The sequence below is a fragment of the Dendrobates tinctorius genome, unplaced genomic scaffold (genome assembly GCF_039654945.1).
Source record: "Dendrobates tinctorius isolate UK_male_01 unplaced genomic scaffold, ASM3965494v1 ptg000045l, whole genome shotgun sequence".
NCBI classification, from domain to species: Eukaryota; Metazoa; Chordata; class Amphibia; order Anura; family Dendrobatidae; genus Dendrobates; species Dendrobates tinctorius.
In genome coordinates this window covers 704,284-726,606 of record NW_027361713.1, presented here as the reverse complement: position 1 = coordinate 726,606, position 22,323 = coordinate 704,284, and the positions used below count along the sequence as shown (strand labels likewise).

At 46.8% G+C, this 22,323-nt stretch overlaps 2 protein-coding genes across 8 annotated transcripts in view; both read left to right on the top strand.

Annotated features, from left to right (window-relative positions):
* DCAF6 (DDB1 and CUL4 associated factor 6) overlaps window positions 1-22,323 on the top strand; it is a 569,725-nt gene that overhangs the window by 300,296 nt on the left and 247,106 nt on the right. For all 7 annotated transcript variants that reach the window (XR_012232231.1, XM_073575570.1, XM_073575573.1 and 4 more), the window contains one exon: window positions 1,091-1,199. Coding sequence is in view for 6 of the 7 variants with exons in the window: in XM_073575570.1 (XP_073431671.1) it covers window positions 1,091-1,199 (109 nt within the window). In the remaining variant the exon portion in view is untranslated. The remainder of the gene's footprint in view (window positions 1-1,090; window positions 1,200-22,323) is intronic.
* On the top strand, window positions 18,982-21,164 carry LOC141089274 (uncharacterized). The gene is made up of 2 exons (XM_073575575.1): window positions 18,982-19,313; window positions 19,425-21,164. Exon 2 carries the CDS (start codon window positions 19,641-19,643, stop codon window positions 20,700-20,702), a length of 1,062 nt encoding a protein of 353 aa, XP_073431676.1. The 5' UTR covers window positions 18,982-19,313; window positions 19,425-19,640; the 3' UTR covers window positions 20,703-21,164.

Here is a 22,323-nt window from a genome sequence, read left to right as displayed (position 1 = left end):
GTTGGGGTATGTTCACAGAACGTTTTTTTAAGGTAGTTTGAAGTGAATTTGCGTTGAAAACCAGCTGGCAAAGTGCTCAGAATTACTCAAAAAACCTTCCTATTCACTTACTGTATATATGAAAAAGACTTGCTGCTCATCTGCTCAGATCAGACTTTTCAGAATCTTTTAAGGCCATGTGTACACGGTGCGGATCCGCAGCGTTTCAGGCTCTGCGGGTCCGCAGCAGATTTAGCTGCGTTGTACAGTACCATGGTTTTCAATGGTAAACTGAAAAACGCTGTGCACATGCTGAGGATTTTTCAGCGCGGATTTGCTGCGGGTTCAAATCCGCAGCATGTCAATTCTTTGTGCGGAATCTGCTGCGGTTTCACACCTGCTCCATTCTAGAGGTGTGAAACCGCAGGGCTAAACTGCAGGCTAATCCGCAGGTAAACCGCAGCTCTTTTGACCTTAGAATTTACCTGCAGATTTTTCCAAATCCGCAGCACCTAAAACTAGGTGTGCACATAGCCTAACCAGTATAGGTTTCCAAAAACACCATGCAATAAAAAAAAAAAGTGACCATTCTTCAGGTGTTTTCGACTTGTAAGATTCTCAATACTTAATATAGAAGTCAGTCGGAAGGGAAAAACCGTTCCAAAGAGTAAGCTTTTCTTGGAGCTGTTTTTGATCATCTAATCACTTTTTACTTATTGTTTAATGTACGGTACTTAAAAAAAAAAAAAAAAGCGCATTTTACTCATTGCTTGATTGACTTGTAAATGACCGCAAAAAAAATTCAAAGATCAAATGACAGCCCAAAAAATGCTTAAGAATACTCCCCCAAAAAACATTTCCACATAGTTTAAGGAGTTACACCAAAAAGCGGCTAAAAGACATTTCAGGGGAAAAAATGCTGGCATTTCCTAAAGCTGTGTCCATTTTAAAAACCTCCTTGGTTTTGCCTGCCTGGAAAAATGTAGTGTGCACATAGCCTTAGCCTTTTGTGTGTGACTATAAGCATTAGATAAAAATAGTGATCATGTTTTTAGTTGTTGACCATCCTGAATTTTACGTTATTTATTTATTATTATTTATTTATTTACAGAAAACAAATTCGGCCCTGAAGCTGATGCAAGTGAGCCTGTTTTGCAACTGCACTACAGCACAGAAGGGACTACTACAAGCACAATAAGACTGGACTTTACAGACGAATGGTAAAGTTTTTATGATCACTTTACTAAGTTAAATGCAGCTAAAAGTTTGTGTAGTAACTTCAAACGTTAGGAAATATGTATAGTAGTAATAATACTATTCTTTTAAAGAAACTATTAACCCCTTGCCTCCGAAGCCAGTTTTTGTTTTTATGTTTACATTTTTCACTTCCCTTGTTCCAACTGTTTTATTTTTCTGCAGACATAGCGGTGTGAGGGCTTATTCTTTGTGGGACGAGCTGTAGTTTTGAAAGATAGAAACATACCATCCATTTTTGCCATTTATTGTACTGGAAAAAAAAATGAAAGATTAGGGTTTGCTCACATCTGCGTATAAATACGCCTAGGGTAATGTGATAAAAAATCGAATTGCACTCGCACCACTGTTATTCATTGAGGCAATGGTCATCTTCAAGTTTTTCTTCAGCTGGAATCGTGCTCAGGAAAAACTTTCAGCATGCGGCGTAGAACAGCCGAGACTCACCACTGTAAGTCAATAGATGCGAGAAAAAAATCGGACAGCATACGGACCACCGTATGCTGTTTAATTTTTATGCCCAAATCTCAAGGAAAAAAATAATATAAAACTATAGATAGATGAATATCCTGCAGATGTATAATGTTGCAACACCCCTACCTATGATAGACTTGCACCCTTTATTGCCTTTCATGTGGCACTAAAGGGTGTTTTCCTTATTTAACCTATTAAATAAATTAAAAACATCTTGTGGTCTCTTCTATTTTTGATAACCAGCAAAGGTAAAACAGACAGCTGTTAGCTGACATTAACAGGCTGGGAAGGTCCATGATTATTAAGCCCTTCCTAGCATGAAAATACCCTGGTGTTGATAAAGGATAGGTGGCTATCGGACACCACCATTACTAACCCAGTAAGTAAAAATAAAAAGCACACACAATATTTTACTTTAAAAAGCACTCACGTTATTTAAAATAATTCTCAAGTGCAGTGTAAATTGTAAGTGCAGTGTATTTGTGAAAAAAATGCAATTCTGTCATGACTTTTTGGCTTTTGTTATTATGGCTTTTGTTTTACATCGTAGTCTTCAGGTCAGTATAATTACTGTGATACCCAACTTGCATATATTTTTTTTTTTTTTCTCCACTTAACCCCTTCCTGAGATCTGACGTACTATCCCGTCCAGGTGACCCGGGCCCGTATGACCGTGGACGGGATAGTACATCATCGCGATCAGCTGCGCTCAGGGGGAGTGCAGCTGTTCGCGGCGGGGTGTCAGCTGATTATCACAGCTGACACCGGGGCACTATGTGCCAGGAGCGGTCACGGACTGCCCCCGTCACATTAACCCCCGGCACACTGCAATCAAACATGAGCGCAGTGTTCTGGGGGCATAGGAAGCATCGCGCAGGGAGGGGGCTCCCTGGGTGCTTCCCTGAGACCCTCAGTACAACGCGATGTGCTTGCGTTGTCCTGAGGGCCTCCTCCCTGCAGGACCCTGGATCCAAGATGGCCACGGGATCCTTCCAGGTCCTGCAGGGAGCTGAGAGCAGGCACTGAGAAGCCTCCTACACTGCCTGTCAGATCGCTGTGCAAAGTGTCAGAGATCTGACACTATATAGTAATGTCCCACACTGGGACATTGTAAAAATGTTAAAAAATTAACGTGTAAAAATAATTTTTTTAAAATTTCTAAATAAAGAAAAAAAAATATTTCCCAATAAATTCATTTCTTTATGTAAATAAAAAAAACAATAAAAGTAAACATATTAGTATCGTCACGTCCCTAATGACCCGCCCTATAAAACTCCCATTAGTTAACCCCTTTAGTGAACTACAATAATAATAAAAAAAAATAATAATTCAAGGCAAAAAACCATGCTTTATCTATCATACAGCCGAACAAAAAGTGGAATAACGCGATCAAAAAAACGGATAGAAATATGGTACCGCTGAAAACGTCATCTTGTCCCTCAAAAAACGAGCCGCCATACAGTATCATCAATGAAAAAATAAAAAAGTTATAACTCGCAGAATAACGTGATGTAAAATAATTTTTTATATAAAATTGTTTTTATTGTATAGAAGCGGCAAAACATAAAAAAAGAAATAAATGAGGTATTGCTGTAATCGTACTGACCCGAAGAATAAAACCGCTTTATTAATTTTACCACACGTGGAATGGTGTAAGCGCCCCCCCCAAAAAAAAGAAATTCATGAATTGCTGGTTTCCAGGTCACCACCTGACAGCACCATGGAGGCTGTCCTTCTTATCCACAGTGCAACAGGAAACCACGAGAGTTTAAAAGGACCCTCCCCCTACCACCCTTCAGCGTTTTTCCTGTCCCACTGCGGATAGGAACGGCGAGAGTACAGGATCCGACTATTCCGGGCAGATGGTGAGGATCGGGGGCTTGGCCTTTCCCTTCCCACCTCAAGACTTCTGCAGCTGACACCCGCCCAGCGGGTCTCTCAGCATACCCCAGTGTAGCGCTGCTCCTGGGGAGTGGGGTCGCTTCCTCCTGGCGGGGGCTCTCGATCCCATACAACCTCCCAGATGTTCCTAAGCCCGGGCAGCCTCTGTGGATACCACCGCTCCATCCATCATGCGGGTCCCGGGGAGAATTCACTGCCGCAGGACATCTTTGCATGCCGGGAACTGCAGTTTACGGCTGCAGCGCGCGTCACTTCCGGGTCGCAGCAGGAAGCGGGGCGGTGTCTCCTCCTCCTAGCAGCGGAGGCAGGATTAGTTCCGGGGCAGATCCGACGGCACGGCGTTCCAGCTACTGGAAAAGGATCCCCACAAGTAACGCGGGGTCAGCAGGCGGCATAGCAGTCCTGGGGCAGTCATCCCTACTTAGCAGTATGGAGGAAGCTGCCAAGACAGCGATGGGGCTTGAGAGCCAGGGGCATGTAAGTACCCAGGAAGGTGCGATCCCACAGGACACATATGGTTATGTATTCCAGGGGGGGAACTTCCACCTCGGCAGAGAAGAAGGATTCCAAGAGGTCGGGAAAATATAGGAAGTCCCCTATTTGCACCATAAGGCTTAAAGACACTTGGCAGAAACCCCTCTGTGAGACATGTACCATGCGGATCGTGGGGGAGGAGCAGGCTACACATGTCTAACATGAGATCTATTATAAGAGAGGAGGTGCAGGCTTCAGTATCAGGCCTTGTGTACCCCCAGACCACGCAGTCGAACCCCCAGGGATCCAGGAAGAGACCAGGGGAATCGGACACCACTTCTGAGGAGATGCTGTCTGAATCAGAGCTTGAGGAAGAAGAAGCAAGTAGAGATTCTCCAGAAAAAGGGAAAAGATATCTGTTTTTGTTCGGGGACACGGGCGAGCTCCACAAAGCTGTAAGACAGACTATGCAGATTGAGGAGCCCCCAACAACTCTATCAATACATGATGAGATGTTTGGGGATCTGCGTTCGCAAACCTCAGTGGTCTTCCCAGTGAACTCCCACATACGAGCTATGATCTTAGAGGAATGGGAAGAGGCAGAAAAAAGACTGACGATTCCCAGAGACTTTAGACTTCGCCTACCATTTGATAGCGAAGGTATCCAAAATTGACTACTATCCTCTTTGAGGACTCCTCTAACGTAAAGGAGCATATGGACCGTAAAGCGAATGGACTCTTAAAGAGGGCCTGGGAGAGTTCGGCGGCAGTCGTACGCTCTAATATAGCAGCAACGTCAGTAGCGCGTTCTATGCATTTGTGGGTAGACGATCTAGAGGAGCATCTGACAGCGAAAACTCCGGGAGAGTCTATCTTAAAATTCCATCCCTTACTAAAGCTGGCTACAGGCTTCCTGGCAGATGCCTCTGCAGAGTCTGTCAGATTCGCTGCCAGAAGTCGGTCCCTGTCCAATGCAGCCAGTAGAGCCATCTGTCATGATCTCAGTGCGGGTTTGACTCGCACACGTGGGGTTAATGTTTGGAACCAGTGCTGAGTACTGGCATTTCTGGGGTTAAAGGTTGTGATCCCGGTGCAGGCTTACCTGCACACCTGGGGCTATGATTGTGGCCTCTCCCTGGTTCTGGGGGAGGCTTCTTATAGCCTCAGGACGCTCCCATCCCTGTCAGTTATACTTTCGCCCTTGGCATTGTGTGGTGACCCCTGAGTGTGTTTGTGCTGTGTTCTGGTTACTTGATTCTCTGTGTATGACTCGGTCTGTTTCCTGGATATCGCTTTGGATTCTGCCTGGTACCTTATATGTCTGTTTGGTTTTGATCTCTGCTTGGCCCTGATTATCCGCTCTGTCTCCTCCCTGGTACTGTACTGTGATCCTGTGTATGACCTTTGGCTTTGTCTGACCTCCCATCTGTTTATCTCTCCTGTACCTGCTGGTCTGTACTGTGCATAACCTCTGCTTTGCTTGGACTCTGAGTTCTCTCCCTTCTCTGTGTGCAGGACGCTAAGCCCCGCCCCCTTGCAGTCACATGACCATTCACATGACCATAGGTCCTATGCTGGCTTCCTAAACTTCAGCATCCACAGGTCCTGTGCATCGGTACTTTCTGGCTGTACCTGACCCCGGTACCCCTACACTGCGGGTGAGTCACTGCTCAGCGGAGGCTGCACGCCGGCGCTGACACTCAGGACACGCGCACTGGCTCAGTGAGCAAGTACAGTGCGGTGTTCCTGACATTATAACTGACCATTTCAGTTTTTTTTTTCTTCAGAAGAAAAAAAAAAAAAGGTGTGTGTTATCCCCATGGATCCCATACAAGCCTTGTCTGATCAGGTCAAGCACCTGACCCAAATGTTCCATAAGCTCAATGTGGAACAACGCACGATGGCCCAGACCCAGCAACAGTTGGTAGTTACTGTGCAGGGGGCTGTCGATGCGGGGGCTTCTAGTTCTGGGGGTAGGGATGTGTCATTAGCGTCCCCCGAATCTCCGGTCAAATTGCCAGACTTTTTCTCAGGGGACAAAAAGGAGTTCAGGTCTTTCAGAGAAGGATGCAAGCTTTTTTTTTCTCTAAGGCCCCGCTCCTCCGGGGATGAGTTCCAGAGGGTGGGGGTCATTATTTCCCTACTTCGGGGGGCTCCGCAAGCATGGGCTTTCTCTCTGTCTTCCTCTGCTCCTGAACGTATGTCAGTGAACGCATTCTTTGAGGCCCTCGGGCACATTTATGATGAACCTGACCGAGTGCGATTGGCAGAGGATATGTTGATGAGTGTCTGTCAGGGGAAACATTCAGCTGAGTGGTTTTGTTCTGAGTTCCGCCGCTGGGCGGCAGAGGTCTCTTGGAGCGACGCCGCACTCCGAGGACTCTTTCGCAGAGGCTTGTCCGAGCGGCTGCAGGATGCCTTGGCGTTACATCCCCCACCTAACTCTCTCGAGGACGCCATGACCCAGGCCGTCCGGATGGACCGCAGGCTGCAGGCCAGAGGGGTGATGCAGGTGGATACTCCATTATTCCCCAGTGGAAAAGAGACTGCCCCTGAGCCCATGGATGTAGGCGCCCTCTCCCTGAAGGATACGGAGAGGAAACGCCGGAAGGACAAGAAGTTATGCTTTTACTGCGGTAAAACGGGACATTGGAAAAAGGAGTGCCCGAATTGCCCGTCTTCAAACCCGGTCGGCGGGAAACGACTAGGTCTGGGTAGTCAACGGGGAGGCTGCTCAGACCCTCAGGTACCATTTTCCTCGTTTTCTAAAGTATTACTGCCTGTGGAACTATTTGTGGACGGTAGTTCTTTTTCCTCTACAGCCTTCGTCGACTGCGGATCATCTATTAACCTCATTGACTCCCAATTGGTCACACACTGCAAGATAGGGACAGTTAGGCTCAAGGTTCCGATCAAGGTGATGGCCATTGACTCATCTCCCCTCACTAAGGAGGGAATTCGCTTTATGTCTGATGTGTTTTCGCTCAGAGTGGGCGCTATTCATGTGGAAAACATAAGTTGTTTTGTGCTGGACAATCTACCTGCAGGGTTGGTGTTGGGCATGCCCTGGTTACAACGCCATAACCCAGTTATTAACTGGAAAACAGGGGAGATTGTTCAATGGGGGTTTAATGATTTTGAGTTATGTGATAAATCCGCACTGCTGGTTGAACCAGTTAAATCTGTGTCTGTATCATCTGTCGAGCTGGAAGGTATTCCGGAATGCCTGAAGGACTTCGAAGATGTATTCTCCGAAAGCGAGGCCAAGACGTTACCGCCACATAGACCCTTTCACTGCGCTATTGAGCTGGTCCCGGGGGCTAAATTACCCAAAGCCCGTCTGTTTAATTTGTCTGGTCCTGAGCGCTTGGCTATGAAGGAGTACATTACTGAAAGTCTGCGCAAAGGACACATACGTCCTTCAGTCTCACCTGTAGCGGCAGGTTTCTTTTTTGTAAAGAAAAAAGATGGCGGGTTACGTCCCTGTCTCGACTTCCGGGAGCTTAATCAGATTACTGTACGGAATACGTACCCCCTTCCGTTGATTCCCGATTTATGTAACCAGCTATCAGGGGCAAAGTGGTTTTCTAAACTTGACCTTCGGGGGGCATATAATTTGATAAGGGTCCGGGAGGGGGATGAATGGAAAACCGCGTTCCTCACGACCGAGGGACTATTTGAAAATTTAGTCATGCCGTTTGGTCTTGCCAACGCCCCTGCCATATTTCAGAATTTCATCAACGTGGTATTCTCGGATCTCATTGGTCGTTTTGTCGTTATCTACTTAGATGATATTTTGATATATTCCCCCGACAAGTATTCTCATTTGGAACATGTACGAACTGTGCTCCAAAGGCTTAGAGAAAATCATTTGTATGCCAAATTGGAGAAATGTGTATTCTGTGTACAAGAGTTGTCCTTTTTGGGGTTAATTGTATCCGGTGAGGGTTTTCGCATGGACCCCAAGAAGGTGCAGGCCATTGCGGATTGGGTGCAACCCCGAGATCTTAAGGGTCTTCAGCGCTTCTTGGGGTTCGCCAATTATTACTGCAAATTTATCCGGGGGTTTTCGCAAGTGGTCAAACCTCTCACGGATCTAACATGCAAAGGTGCGGATGTGAGAAATTGGTCCTCGCTCGCAAAAGAGGCCTTTGCAACGCTGAAAAAATGTTTTATGTCTGCTCCTGTGTTAGTGCAGCCAGATCCGTCCAAACCATTCGTCGTGGAAGTGGACGCCTCTGAGGTGGGGGTGGGGGCGGTGTTGTCCCAAGGGCCTGCCACTCTAACCAACCTCAGGCCATGTGCTTTCTTTTCCAAGAAGTTCTCTGCTGCGGAAAGAAATTACGACGTAGGCAATAGAGAGCTTCTTGCGGTCAAATTGGCGTTTGAAGAATGGAGGCACTTTTTGGAGGGGGCCAGTCACCCGGTTACGGTGATCACGGATCACAAAAATCTGTCGTACATTGAGTCTGCTAAAAGACTAACGCCCAGACAGGCCCGTTGGTCACTTTTTTTTTTCCCGTTTTCAGTTTACGATTACATTTCGTCCAGGGTCTAAGAATGTCAAGGCTGACGCCTTATCACGCAGTTTTCAGCCGGTGTCGCCCCCTGAGCCACCGTCCTCCATTCTTCACCCTGGGGTTATGATAGCAGAGGTCTCATCTGAATTGGAACGGGAGATTCTGGGGGCCCAGTCGCAGGCCTCGGCGGCCAAGCCGGAGGGGAAGTTGTTTGTCCCAGAGCAACTTCGCCTGAAACTCTTGCAGGAGTTCCATGAATCCAAGCTGAGTGCTCACCCTGGTATTTCAGCCACACGTCTGGCGGTGGCTAGGATCTTTTGGTGGCCTACGCTTGGTTCGGACATAAAAAAATTCATTGCTGGTTGTGGGGTCTGCGCTCGTTCTAAAAGCTCTCATAGCCGGCCGGCAGGGGAGCTGATACCCTTGGCAGTGCCCGAAAGGCCATGGACTCATTTATCCATGGATTTTGTTACCAATCTCCCTCCATCTAAGGGTAATACAGTGGTATGGGTAGTGGTGGACAGGTTTTCTAAGCAGGCTTATTTCGTACCCCTGTCCGCACTACCGTCAGCTGAGACGTTGTCCAGGTTGTTTGTGCAGCATGTGATCCGGTTGCATGGGGTACCCCTGAATGTGGTGTCTGATCGTGGTGTGCAGTTTGTGGCTAAGTTTTGGCGTGCTTTCTGCAAAAAATTAGCTATGTCTCTGTCCTTTTCGTCTGCATACCATCCTGAGAGCAATGGGCAGACGGAGCGCACTAACCAGTCCCTGGAACAGATCCTCAGGTGTCTAACCTCTGCTAGACAGAATGACTGGTGCGATGCACTGCCGTTGGCTGAATTTGCCTTCAATAGTCGGGTGAGTCAATCCACTGGTAGGTCCCCTTTCTTGATTAACTATGGGTTCAGTCCTCATTTTGGTGAGTTTTCTCGTCTGGATTCGGGGTGTCCCGGGGCTGAGGATTCTGTTCAGCAGTTAAAAGATACATGGGCAGAAGTCCAGCGGCGTATATCTAGGTCTCAAGGCAGGTATAAGTTTTTCGCGGACAGGAAACGAACACCTGGTCCCATGTTTCGGGTGGGAGAGAAAGTTTGGCTCTCCACGCGAAACATTAAGTTAAAGATTCCGTCAGCCAAGTTGGGACCCAAATTCATTGGCCCGTACAAGATTGTGGAAAAAATCAATCCAGTGGCGTATAGGCTGTGCCTTCCACCCTCTTTCAAGATCCCTAACGTCTTCCACAAATCTCTACTGAAACCTTTTGAAGCAGTACGGGGAGACTCCGAGTCTGCTGCTCCTCCGGTTTTGGTCGAGGGGCAGGTGGAGTACGAGGTTAGTCATATCGTAGATTCCAGGTTGGTACGGCGGTCGGTACAGTACCTGGTTCATTGGAAGGGGTATGGACCGGAGGACAGGTCCTGGGTACCAGCCCGGTTGATGCATGCTGATCGCCTGGTGCGGGCTTTCCATGCTAAGTACCCGGGCAAGCCTGGGGGTCCAGAGGCCCCCCGTTGAGAGGGGGGTACTGTCATGATCTCAGTGCGGGTTTGACTCGCACACGTGGGGTTAATGTTTGGAACCAGTGCCCAGTACTGGCATTTCTGGGGTTAAAGGTTGTGATCCCGGTGCAGGCTTACCTGCACACCTGGGGCTATGATTGTGGCCTCTCCCTGGTTCTGGGGGAGGCTTCTTATAGCCTCAGGACGCTCCCATCCCTGTCAGTTATACTTTCGCCCTTGGCATTGTGTGGTGACCCCTGAGTGTGTTTGTGCTGTGTTCTGGTTACTTGATTCTCTGTGTATGACTCGGTCTGTTCCCTGGATATCGCTTTGGATTCTGCCTGGTACCTTATATGTCTGTTTGGTTTTGATCTCTGCTTGGCCCTGATTATCTGCTCTGTCTCCTCCCTGGTACTGTACTGTGATCCTGTGTATGACCTTTGGCTTTGTCTGACCTCCCATCTGTTTATCTCTCCTGTACCTCGCTGGTCTGTACTGTGCATAACCTCTGCTTTGCTTGGACTCTGAGTTCTCTCCCTTCTCTGTGTGCAATGCTAAGCCCCGCCCCCTTGCAGTCACATGACCATTCACATGACCATAGGTCCTATGCTGGCTTCCTAAACTTCAGCATCCACAGGTCCTGTGCATCGGTACTTTCTGGCTGTACCTGACCCCGGTAACCCTACACTGCGGTTGAGTCACTGCTCAGCGGAGGCTGCACGCCGGTGCTGACACTCAGGACACGCGCACTGGCTCAGTGAGCAAGTACAGTGCGGTGTTCCTGACAACATCTGGCTAAAGAGCTGGTCAGGGGTTATGCAATCAAAGAACAAGCTTTGCTCTATTCCTTTCTCGGGGGGGGAAGGTTTTTGGGCCCGTCCTCGATGATATTTTAGAGAGAGCCTCTGATGAAAAGAAGGGGTTTCCCGAGGAATAACGCAAAAAATATCAGCCTTTTCGTAGGCCCCGTTTTAGTCAAAAGACAGACTACAGGGGTAAAGGGAAGTCGGGAAGATGGAGCTATCCCAAAGGGGGAGAGAGCAGAGGGTAGGAATAGATATTCATAGAATCATAGAATCGTAGAGTTGGAAGGGACCTCCTGGGCCATCTGGTCCAACCCCCTGCTCAAAGCAGGATTCGCTAAATCATCCCAGTCAGATGTCTGTCCAGCCTCTGTTTGAAGACTTCCATTGAAGGAGAACTCGCCACTTCTCGTGGCAGACTGTTCCACTCATTGATCACTCTAACTGTCAAAAAGTTTTTTCTAATATCTAATCTGTGTCTCCTCCCATTCAGTTTCATCCCATTGCTTCTAGTCTTTCCTTGTGCAAATGAGAATAAAGTTGATCCTTCTACAATGTGACAGCCCTTTAGATATTTGTAGACAGCTATTAAGTCTCCTCTCAGTCTTCTCTTTTGCAAACTAAACATTCCCAAATCCTGCAACCTTTCCTCATAAGACAGGGTTGCAGACCAGTCACCATTCCGGTCGCTCTTTTCTGAACTTGCTCCAGTTTGTTGATGTCTTTTTTAAAATGTGGTGCCCAAAACTGGACACAATATTCCAGATGAGGTCTGACCAAAGAGGAGTAGAGGGAAATAATGACCTCACGTGATCTAGACTGTATGCTTCTGTTAATACATCCTAGAATTGCATTTGCCTTTTTTGCTGCTGCATCACACTGTTGACTCATATTCAGTCTGTGATCTATTAGTATACCCAAGTCTTTTTCACATGTGCTGTCACTTAGCCCTATTCCTCCCATTCTATATATGCTTTTTTCATTTTTATTGCCCAGATGTAGTACTTTGCATTTCTCCCTGTTAAAAACCATTCTGTTAGTTGCTGCCCACTTCTCCAGTTTATTTAAATCTTTTTGAATCCTCTCTCTCTCTTCTCTAGTATTAGCTATCCCTCCTAGCTTTGTGTCATCAGCAAATTTAATCAGTTTACCCTCAATTCCTTCATCTAAATCGTTGATAAAGATGTTGAACAATACAGGGCCCAGGACAGAGCCCTGTGGTACCCCACTTGAGACATTCTTCCAACTGGATGTGCAGCCATTTACGACCACTCTTTGGGTCCGATCACTAAGCCTGTTATGAATCCACCTAACAGTTGCCTTGTCCATTCCATACTTAGTCATTTTTTCAATAAGGATTGTATGAGAGACTTTGTCAAATGCTTTGCTGAAGTCAAGATATACTATATCTACAGCATTTCCTTGATCCACCCAATCAGTGATACCGTCATAGAAGGAAATTAAGTTAGTCTGACATGACTTATTAGTTACAAACCCATGCTGACTCTGTTTAATCACTTCATTCTTATCCAGGTATTGACATACATGTTGTTTAATAATTTGTTCAAAGATCTTTCCTGGTATAGAAGTCAGACTCACCGGCCTATAGTTGCCTGGGTCCACCTTCTTCCCCTTTTTGAAGATAGGAACAACATTTGCTCTTCTCCAGTCTTCTGGCACTTCTCCTGTTCTCCAAGAATTTTCAAAGATTATGGAGAGTGGTTCAAAAATTTCTTCTGCTATCTCCTTCAGTACTCCTTCCATCTTTTCCGGCTTGGGATCGAGTTCCCGAAGGAAATGACGCCACCAGGGTAGGAAGGCGTCTAGTTGGGTTCCTGGAAGGTTGGCAGATTTCCTGGAGTCCTTGGGTTCTGCAAGTCATCTCTCAGGGGCACAGAATAGAATTTGTCTCTCTACCTCTGGAGAGATTTCTCGTAACCAGCTCCCGTCTCGTTTCAGCCTCCCCTATGTGGTCGGAAATTCAGGACTGTGGAGAAATGGGGTTAGTGGGTACTCTCGTCCGCTGGCCCGGCTGTCTTTAGCAAGACTGCATGGACCAGGGCTCATACCACTGAACGTCCGCTCTATCTCCTTGTGGGCAGAACACTACACAGACAACACAGGGTTAGGGTAAAACAGTGTGGCCATGCTTTATTGAACCGCAACACCCACTAGCAAACAGAACAATTCCAGCAATTTCCCCAAGATGGTGCACATTACAAGGTCTCACCCCTCCGCTGACTCACCGGGATGCTAGTGGATGTTATGTCAGAGCTCCCAGCGTCGCTATTCCACCTGTGATAACACACAGAGAGGAGGTCACGACAAGCATAGGGAGATAACTGAGAGCAGTCCTGTGTTCTTTCAGCCGGGTCTGAAATACCCTCAGCTGGGATCCTGAAGAGTTTCTTGTCCGTTGGGTGTTAAGCAAAATGTCCGACTGGTGATCAATTGGGATAAATCGGTCCTTAAGCCAGTAGATCCACTGCCTATATCCCAAGAGCTAGAACAGTCACAAATACAGATTAGAGATTTATTTAAATATTTGGGAATAATAGTAAGCAATAGACCCAAGGACTACATACCACTTAATATAGATCCCTTATTGGTTCAGTTTAGGATGAAAGTAAATGCCTGGTGGAGGTTACCTTTATCTGTGATTGGCAGAGGAAATCTTATAAAAATGGTGTTAATGCCCCAATTATTGTACATATTACACAATGCCCCTTGCTGGATTACTCCCCTTGTGTTCCGTAAGATACAAACCATTTTTAGAGAGTTAATATGGCGAAAACAGAGCGTTTAAATTAAACTGTTGACTCAACAAGATAAAGATGATGGCGGATTAGCGATCCCTGACCCATGGTTGTACTTTATTTCATCTCGGTTACAACACTTCCAAGGGTGGGGTAGTAAAGAGAATATGGAGAAAGTGGGTGATATTTTGGTGCAATGTTCGGGATGAATGCTGCCAGTGTGCTTTTTGGAGGCGGGAACTTTGCCTGGCTCAGGACCCCTTGCCCCCACTTTGGAATTGATGTACAAGGTATGGGATAGGGTCAAGAAATACATGGACATCTCAGGATGTACAAAATATACACCGATCTGGAATAATCCCAAATATAGTGAGTTGTTTAAACTGGGGAGATTCTCCAACTGGGAGCGAAAGGGTATTTGTATGATTTACCAGTTATATAACAATTCTACTTTTAAAGGTTTCCAACAACTTCAAGAAGATTTTGGCTTACCTCATACCTGTTTCTATCAGTATTTACAAATCATACATGCCCTGGCTACACAGGGAAACAAAGATCTGAGGATACAGCATAATCCTCTAATAGACATGATAACTTCTGCAACTCATAAAGTATGATATCCAGTATATATAAACATATGTTAATAAACCAGTTGGAGAAGCCCCTATAAATGTATTCTAGGTGGGTGTCAGAGGTGGGCCCTATTCCAAGTGAACAATGGGAGGAGATTCTGGTAAATGTTCCTAGGTTGTCACCGTGCGAAGCCCAGAGACTTTCCCCGATCTACCTGATTCACACAGAGTCTACAGGACCCCCAGCTTCCTACATAAGATTGGAGTGCGAACAAATGCAAAATGCCCTAGATGTGAGTGTGGGGAAGCTCATCTATTGCATATGTTTTGGGAATGTCCAAAGATAGGCCCGTATTGGAGGGGGTTCTTTCTCTGGTGGATAAAGTATTTGGGATACAACTCGCAGTAGATCCTCGTGTATGTGTGCTGGGGCTACTGGAGGATGGCACTGACCCAGAGTCTCACCTGGCTATAGGCATTGGCAGAGTTTTATTCCAAGCGAGAAAACATAGCATTCAATTGGCTGGACTCCCAATCCTCCTCGGTGACTCATTCATAACAGACCATCCTGATATCCCCAAGATCCTTGACTTTTTACAAGCAGAGTTCAGGAAAGGACTTAGGCCCAGTACTCTAAGGGTACAGGCTGCAGCCCTCAGTGTGTTCTATGACTCTTCCTATCGTCTCACCCATGGATAGCCCGATTCTTCAGGGCTGTTCAAAGGTTAAGACACTTAATAAGGAAACCTGTCCTTCCTTGGAAACTTAATTTAGTCGCATTATGCAGACAACCGTACGATCTAGCGGAAGATCTGGCAATTAGTAATCTTTCACTCAAGACAGCGTTCCTAGTGGCCATCACATCAGCAAAGAGGCTAGGAGAGCTTCAGGCCCTGTCTATTCAGAACCCTTATCTGCAGGTGTTTGACTATCGGCTAGTCTTGAGACTTGACCAGCCTTTCTCCCCAAAGTCATCTCAGACTCAAATATGAATCAGGAGGTGGTGCTTCCTTCATTTTGTCAACTTCCTGAAAAACAAAAGAAAAGTTCCTACCATAACCTGAATGTCAGGGAGACAGTACTCAGGTACCTGGACGCAACCAGGCCTTGGAGACAGGATAATAATCTTTTTTTATTCAGTACAGGGGTCCAAATAAGGGGAAGAAAGCATCAAAGTCCACTATTGCGAGGTGTATCAGAGCCACAATTAGTTTAGCCTACAGTGCTCAGGGAAAGAATCCCCCAGGGAGCCTTAGAGCCCACTCAACTAGGGCCATTTTCGCTTCATGGGCAGAGAAGGGGGAGCTTAAGCAGAACAGATCTGCAGGGCCTCATCCTGGTCCAGCATCAATACCTTCTCTAAGCATTATAAGCTATGTGTGGTGTCGTCACAGTTAGCGTTCGCCAGAAAGGTGCTAAATGCAGTAGTCCCACCCTAGGACCAATTTTACTTTGGTACTTCTACATGGTGCTGTCAGGTGGTGACCTGGAAAACTGCAATTGGACCTACCGGTAATGGAGGACGTACTTCATGGTGCTGTCAGAATGAATTCCTGGAAACACAATTACCGGTAAGTCTAATTACCATTTTTTGTTCATTCTGCGTCCCAAAAATCGGAATAAAAAGCTATTAAAAAAAGGCATGTACCCGAAAATGTTACCAATAAAAACGTCAACTCGCCCCGTAAAGAATAAGACCTCACATGACTCTGTGGGCTAAAATATGCAAAAATTATAGCTCTCAAAATGTGGTAATGCAAAAACTATTTTTTTTGCAATAAAGTGTCTTTTAGCGTGTGACAGCTGCCAAACATAAAAACCCGCTATAAATAGTATATCATACCCCCTTTTTTCCCTTCACCCATGACAGCACCACATGAGAGAGGGATCCGCCCCGCCAGGACAGGAACCTACTGAGACATAAGGGGCGGCACCTCTCCCCCGCTTCAGTTGGGTTCCTGTCCTGGAAGGAATCCCACTGTGGCGGTGCCTGTCATGGGCGAAGAGAAAGAAGACCCAGGCCCGTCCCGGCGCGGGAAGAACAGGTAGCTTACCTGTAGCGCCGGCCGTCGGGTCCTGGAAGCGCAGTCCCCGGGGTCCCTGGGGCTCCGGGTTCGTGCGGGCGTGGATGGGATCCCGGTGGCTCCGGGAAGCCCCCACCGCGCCGCCCTCCCCTCGCGCACGCCGCATCTCGATCCCCGTGGCAGGGGAGAGACGCTGGCGTCTTCCGGCCGCTGACGTCAGCGGCGCTTGGAATGCTGGGTGCGCCGGCTGACGTCAGCAGAAGGCGACGGTGTAATGGCGCCGGGTGCGACGCCGGCCGGCTTTCTGAAGCGCTGGGCCGGCGGTCGCAGGGGGGAGGGGAGGAAGACGTTCACCAGGCGGAGGCATGCAGATTTAAAGGGGAAGACAGCGGTAGATCGGCGGTGCAAGATGGAGTCCGAGCAGGAACGTTCAGCGTCCCTGCCTCCCTCACAGCCCTCTGGCAGAAAGCATGGCAACCTTCTTTAAGCACTACAGATTAAATCTATCCTCCTCTGCTGACTTAACCTTTGGTAGAAGGGTGCTGCAAGCGGTGGTCCCTCCCTAAGGTGTTTCGAAGTCTCCAAAAATCTCTCATGTGGTGCTGTCATGGGTGAAGGGAAAACCACCATGGTTACTTACCGGTAGCCGGTTTTTCCGGAACCCATGACAGCACCCGTACATTCCCCCCCTTTTTCACTGTATGGTGTGCACAATTAGTAGGGTGTTTTGAGTGTTGTGGTGTTGGATAAACATGTAACTAACCGGGAAGTCCTCTCAATGCTCTGTAACCCAACTGAAGCGGGGGAGAGGTGCCGCCCCTTATGTCTCAGTAGGTTCCTGTCCTGGCGGGGCGGATCCCTCTCTCATGTGGTGCTGTCATGGGTTCCGGAAAAACCGGCTACCGGTAAGTAACCATGGTGGTATCACCCCCTTAGGCTGGTTTCACACTAGCGTTTGATCGCGCAGCGCATCGTGCGCTATCGTGTGCACGCACAATGTTCCCCTATCTTTAACATGGTGGTCGCAGGGTCTTGCGAATGTATGCGCTCATTAGCGTGCGCTGCGCATTTTACAGGTATGCGCCCAGATGCACCGTACGCTACATGTTGCATTTTTTGTTCCTCTTACATCGTTAAAAAAATCGCACGCGTGCGCCCAAAAATAGCATTATAGTCTATGGGGTCGCTGACTAGCGCTTGGCAGCGCGCATGTCAGCGCCTTGTGCGCGCACGCGATTTGAGTAAACAATGTCTAGACACTTGTCTAAAACTCCCCCTAAATAAGCAACATTGTTTGGGAGGAGTGTAGATAAAAGAAGATGTCTTCAGGGACAATTACTCTACAGACAGCCTTGCAGAGAGACCAGACAAGAGCCTAGAAGAGAATTTTACAAGTGTGGATTCAAGCTTCAGGAGCCAAAATGTGAGTGTTCTTCAACATAATGTCTGTGTGTCCTGTACAATTTTATAAGGTACTAATGTATTTTTTGTTTTCATTTCAGCATGTCTTCTTCTGGATCACTGCATTCGCCATCTCGGCAAGAACTGGCCCAAGCTGATCGTGAGGTGAGGATGTTGCTGCCTTTGGGTAAGTATAGCTGCCTCTAGAAATGTTTTAATTTTTTCTTTCTTTACAGACATTGGGCATGGGCACTGAAGATGAAGTGCGGGAGCGGTCTGAGCGGGAGCAGTCTGAGCGGGAGGATTCAGAGCGGGAGCAGCGTAGTCAAGTCGTGGTGAGGAGACGCAATGTGAGTATATATATTTATTTATTTATTTATTTTTTCTGTCTTTATCTTGCTTTTTCTCTGTTTCTTTTTGTATCTGTTTAATTTTCCAAAATTCAAAACATAATATTTTTTCTAGGTTCCACAACGGGATGACGAAGAAGTAGTGTACATCGACAACGAGCACCTGATCCGCCTTGTTGAGGAGCGTATCCCGTTGTGGCACAGCCGTGACCAGCAGCACAAAGACACAGTGGTGACCCGGCAGCTCTGGAATGTGGATACCTGTACCTGGGACAGCGCCTCTCCAAGTTCAAAAAGGTCGTTCAGTAAGTATAAAGATGCTCTGTGATACTGCATTGATTTTTGGACTGATGGTGCTGATGTGTTTTTTGCAAGATATATTCTTGCATTAAACACATCAATGCCGTGTGGAATACATTGATTGATTTTTGTCTTTAACTGCTGCATTGCTTTATGGTCCTGATGGTGCTGGTGTTTTTTTGGCAAGATATATTCTTGCATTAAAAACACCAATGCCATGTGGAATACATTGATTGATTTTTGTCTTCAACTGCTGCATTGCTTTATGGTCCTGATTGTGCTGGTGTTTTTTTGGCAAGATTTATTCTTGCATTAAAAACACCAATGCCATATGGAAAAAAGTGATTGCTTTGTCAACTGCTGTTTTGATCTGGTTTTCACTCTTACTTCGGATGATACTGTTGTTTTCGCTGCTACATATTTTCTAGCAGGAAACATAAGTGTCCTCAGTATCAACAGTGACTGCATTTTGTCTAGAATTTTATTTGTGCTGCATAGAGTTGAGCGACTTTGGTCGGATCGGGTTTCATGAAACAAAATTTGTTTCAGATGAAACTCGTCCGACTAGGGCAAAAAAAGTCGGAGTTTCGTCCGCTCAATGCCGACTTTTATTTCCCATTGACTTGCATTGGGGTCGGGTTTCGGACGAAACTCCGACTTTTTTTTGCCCTAGTCGGACGAGTTTCATCTGAAACAAATTTTGTTTCATGAAACCCGATCCGACCAAAGTCGCTCAACTCTAGTGCTGCAGTATTGACTGTTTGTAAAGTTCTATCCGGTGTGTGTGCTGATAATTAAGTTGCCTAAAGTGCATTTTCTAATTTTTTTTTTCTTTTTTTTCCCAACAGTGAACAAAATCCGCACACGTTGGCGCTCGAAGGACCGCTTCAACACTGATGTTCATGCTGAGGGACAGGTTCGGAGTGGTTCAGTGGCAAGGCGCAGAAGAAAGTACCGCTATTATCGAGAGTTGGCTTTCCTGAGACCGGTCCTTGCCAGCAGAGCGTAAGTTTTTTTGTTTTGTTTTTTTTTTTTTGGTTTGTTATTGCTTTTCTATTCCATAGCTGATGCTTCTTGTTAATGCATGATACTAATGGTTTACCTTTCTTTCCACAGCACTTGGAGCAGCAACCTGTCCCGGGAGCAGTTCTTCATCGATCGACCTCGGACCCGTCCCAGCCACCCAACAGCCAGGAAGCATCTTGCAGGTCAGCAACACAGACAGCTGGTGACCAGGAAGCTGGTCCATCAGATGTTCCCCTGTCCCAGGTCTCTGTCACTGGTTATGCGGGCACTACCCGCCAGCGGCAGAGGGCCTCGGACAGGCCTGTCATGCCCGAGTTCATGCTCTTGAGCAAGGCCTTTAAAGGCAGCCGCAAGGCGCTGTCCGCCAGAATGGAAAGCTGTTTTTTCCTGATGGAACGTGGTTTTAACCACATGGAACACCGCTTCCACTCTGTTGACCAGCGCCTTGACCGTCTGGAGGCCGACCTCAACATACCAGCGCACCATTTTTTCAGTAAAATTGAACAGGGCATGGCGGAACACCTTAGTCCTGAGCAACAGCTGAGTTTTTTACAGGCCTGCAACACTGCTTACTTGCAGGCTATGCAGCAGAATCGGTATGTGCAGCAGTCAGTGGTGTCATTTCCCACAGTTCCACCGCTGACTCGCTTCACCACACTACCGACTTCTGCTGCATACCACTGCACGGCCACTTGCATTCCCAGCGAAGCCGGACACCACTACACCACCCCAAGTCTGAGTGCTGCTGGACACTCCTCCGCCACCACCACTATGGCAAGCGCTGCTCCTGTATGGAGCACCACCACTGCCACAGCACCACCAGCTTGGAACCAAACCACCACAGAACCTGCTTGGGCCACAGACACCACCAGTCAACACCAAAGGAGCACCGCCAGCACTCTTCAGCAACGGAGCACCGCCAGCACTCTTCAGCAACGGAGCACCGCCAGCACTCTTCAGCAACGGAGCACCGCCAGCACTCTTCAGCAACGGAGCACCGCCAGCACTCTTCAGCAACGGAGCACCGCCAGCACTCTTCAGCAACGGAGCACCGCCACCAAAACTCCTCCTTGGTGTCCCCCAAGAACTTTGGCTGAGATACCAGACAGGCAGCCTCCTGCTCGGTGCACCGACCCAACTTTCTCCCCTTCTAGGAACACTGCCACTTCTATCAGCACCGCCACCACAGAGCAGCAAAGTGGTGATCCGCATTCCCTATTTTACGGGGCAACGACACAATCCACCATCACCAGGCGGTCGACCAAAGTAAGGCGGTCACAGGCTGCAAGTCGCTCCGGGCAGGATATTCCTGCGCCAAAGAGAAAAAAACAAACAAACTTTGTTTGTCCATCCACCCTCTCCTCTTAATGTGTCTCAACCTGCCTCCATGTCCATTCCAGAGCTCCCTTCCCCCAGTACTTTCGTCGCCCCTTCTCCTAGAACCCCTTCCTCAACCTCCAGTCGTTCCTCGTCTCTCCACACACCCAGAGTATCCCAATCTTCCCCCAAACGTCATTCCTAATAAAAAAAATTTTTTTTTATTTTTTGTTAAAAAATAAATGTGCAATTGTGCTTTCAAATTATTTTGATTGGTTACTGTGTCAATCGCCGACTACACACACTGCGCCGTACACACACTGCGCCATACACTTAGCATGTTTGCCACCAGATATCTCCATTACTGAGACATGTTTCTTGTGTCAGTCTTGGAGATGTGTGTTGTCAGCGAAACAAATCTACATGACTTGTCTTTTCAACAACAGTCTCTACATTCTTGTAATATTGCACAGACTGGATCCAGCATACTTGTACAACTCTAGTCCTCAAGATACACCATCAGATCATGTTGTATGGAATCCTCTTTTTTTTTTTTTTTTTGTGCTATTGTGAAGCAGTTAGCAACGGAGCTATGGATTTCATTACAACATGATCTGTTGGTGGACCTTGAGGAGTGGATTTGGGGAACCCTGCTGGATCCAGTCTGTGCAATATTACTAGAATGTACAGACTGCTGTGGAAAAGACAACTCCTATAGATTGGTTTTGTTTTTTGGACAACACATATCTACATGACTTGTCTTTTTCACAGCAGTCTCTACATTCTTTTAATATTGCACAGACAGGATTCAGCAGGGTTCCCCAACTCCAGTCCTCAAGGTCCACCAACAAATCATGTTGCATGGAGTCCTCTTTTTTTTTTTTGGGCTCTTGTGAAACCGTTATCAATGGAGATATGTATTTCATTACAACATGATCTGTTGGTGGACCGTGAGGAGTGGAGTTGGGGAGCCCTGCTGGATACAGTCTGTGCAATATTAAAAAAAATGTAGAGACTCCTGTGAAAAAGACAAGTCATGTAGATTGATTTCGTTGACAACACATATCTCCTTGAGTGACACAAGAAACATCAGTAATGGAGATATCTGGTGTATTGCACACACTAAGTTATGGAAGGGTTCCCCAACTACAGTGTTAAAAGCCAACAAACAAATCATGTTTTTAGTAATTCGATGTGAGTTACAAAAAAAAAAAAAAAAAAAGGGACACATGATCTGTTGGTTGACATTTAGGACTACATTTTTGAAACCCTGGCATAGAGGATGGTGTTGAGTGCAAGGCATATCTATTGTTACCTTCCTTTTTTTTTCCGTTCGCATTTAACTATTAGCGAAAAGGCAAGGAACTATAGATATACCTTGTAAATAACCACATGCTCTATTACGTGTTTGGGGAAGAAACACATTACTGATGGCGAAAATAAATGTTATATATACTTCCCAAATACCCTGACCTTGCATAACTATCACACCTGGGCAGGTGAATTGATTTTGAACCTGCAGCGTTGCTACTATAACTCTCCATATATTTTGCAGAAGAGTGTAGTGATGCTGCAGTTTAATCTGTATTGTAATGGCCATTTGTGATAAGTATTCAGCCTGACACAGTTGTATTATCTCCACCATCACTGTTAATTGAACACACTGTAGAGA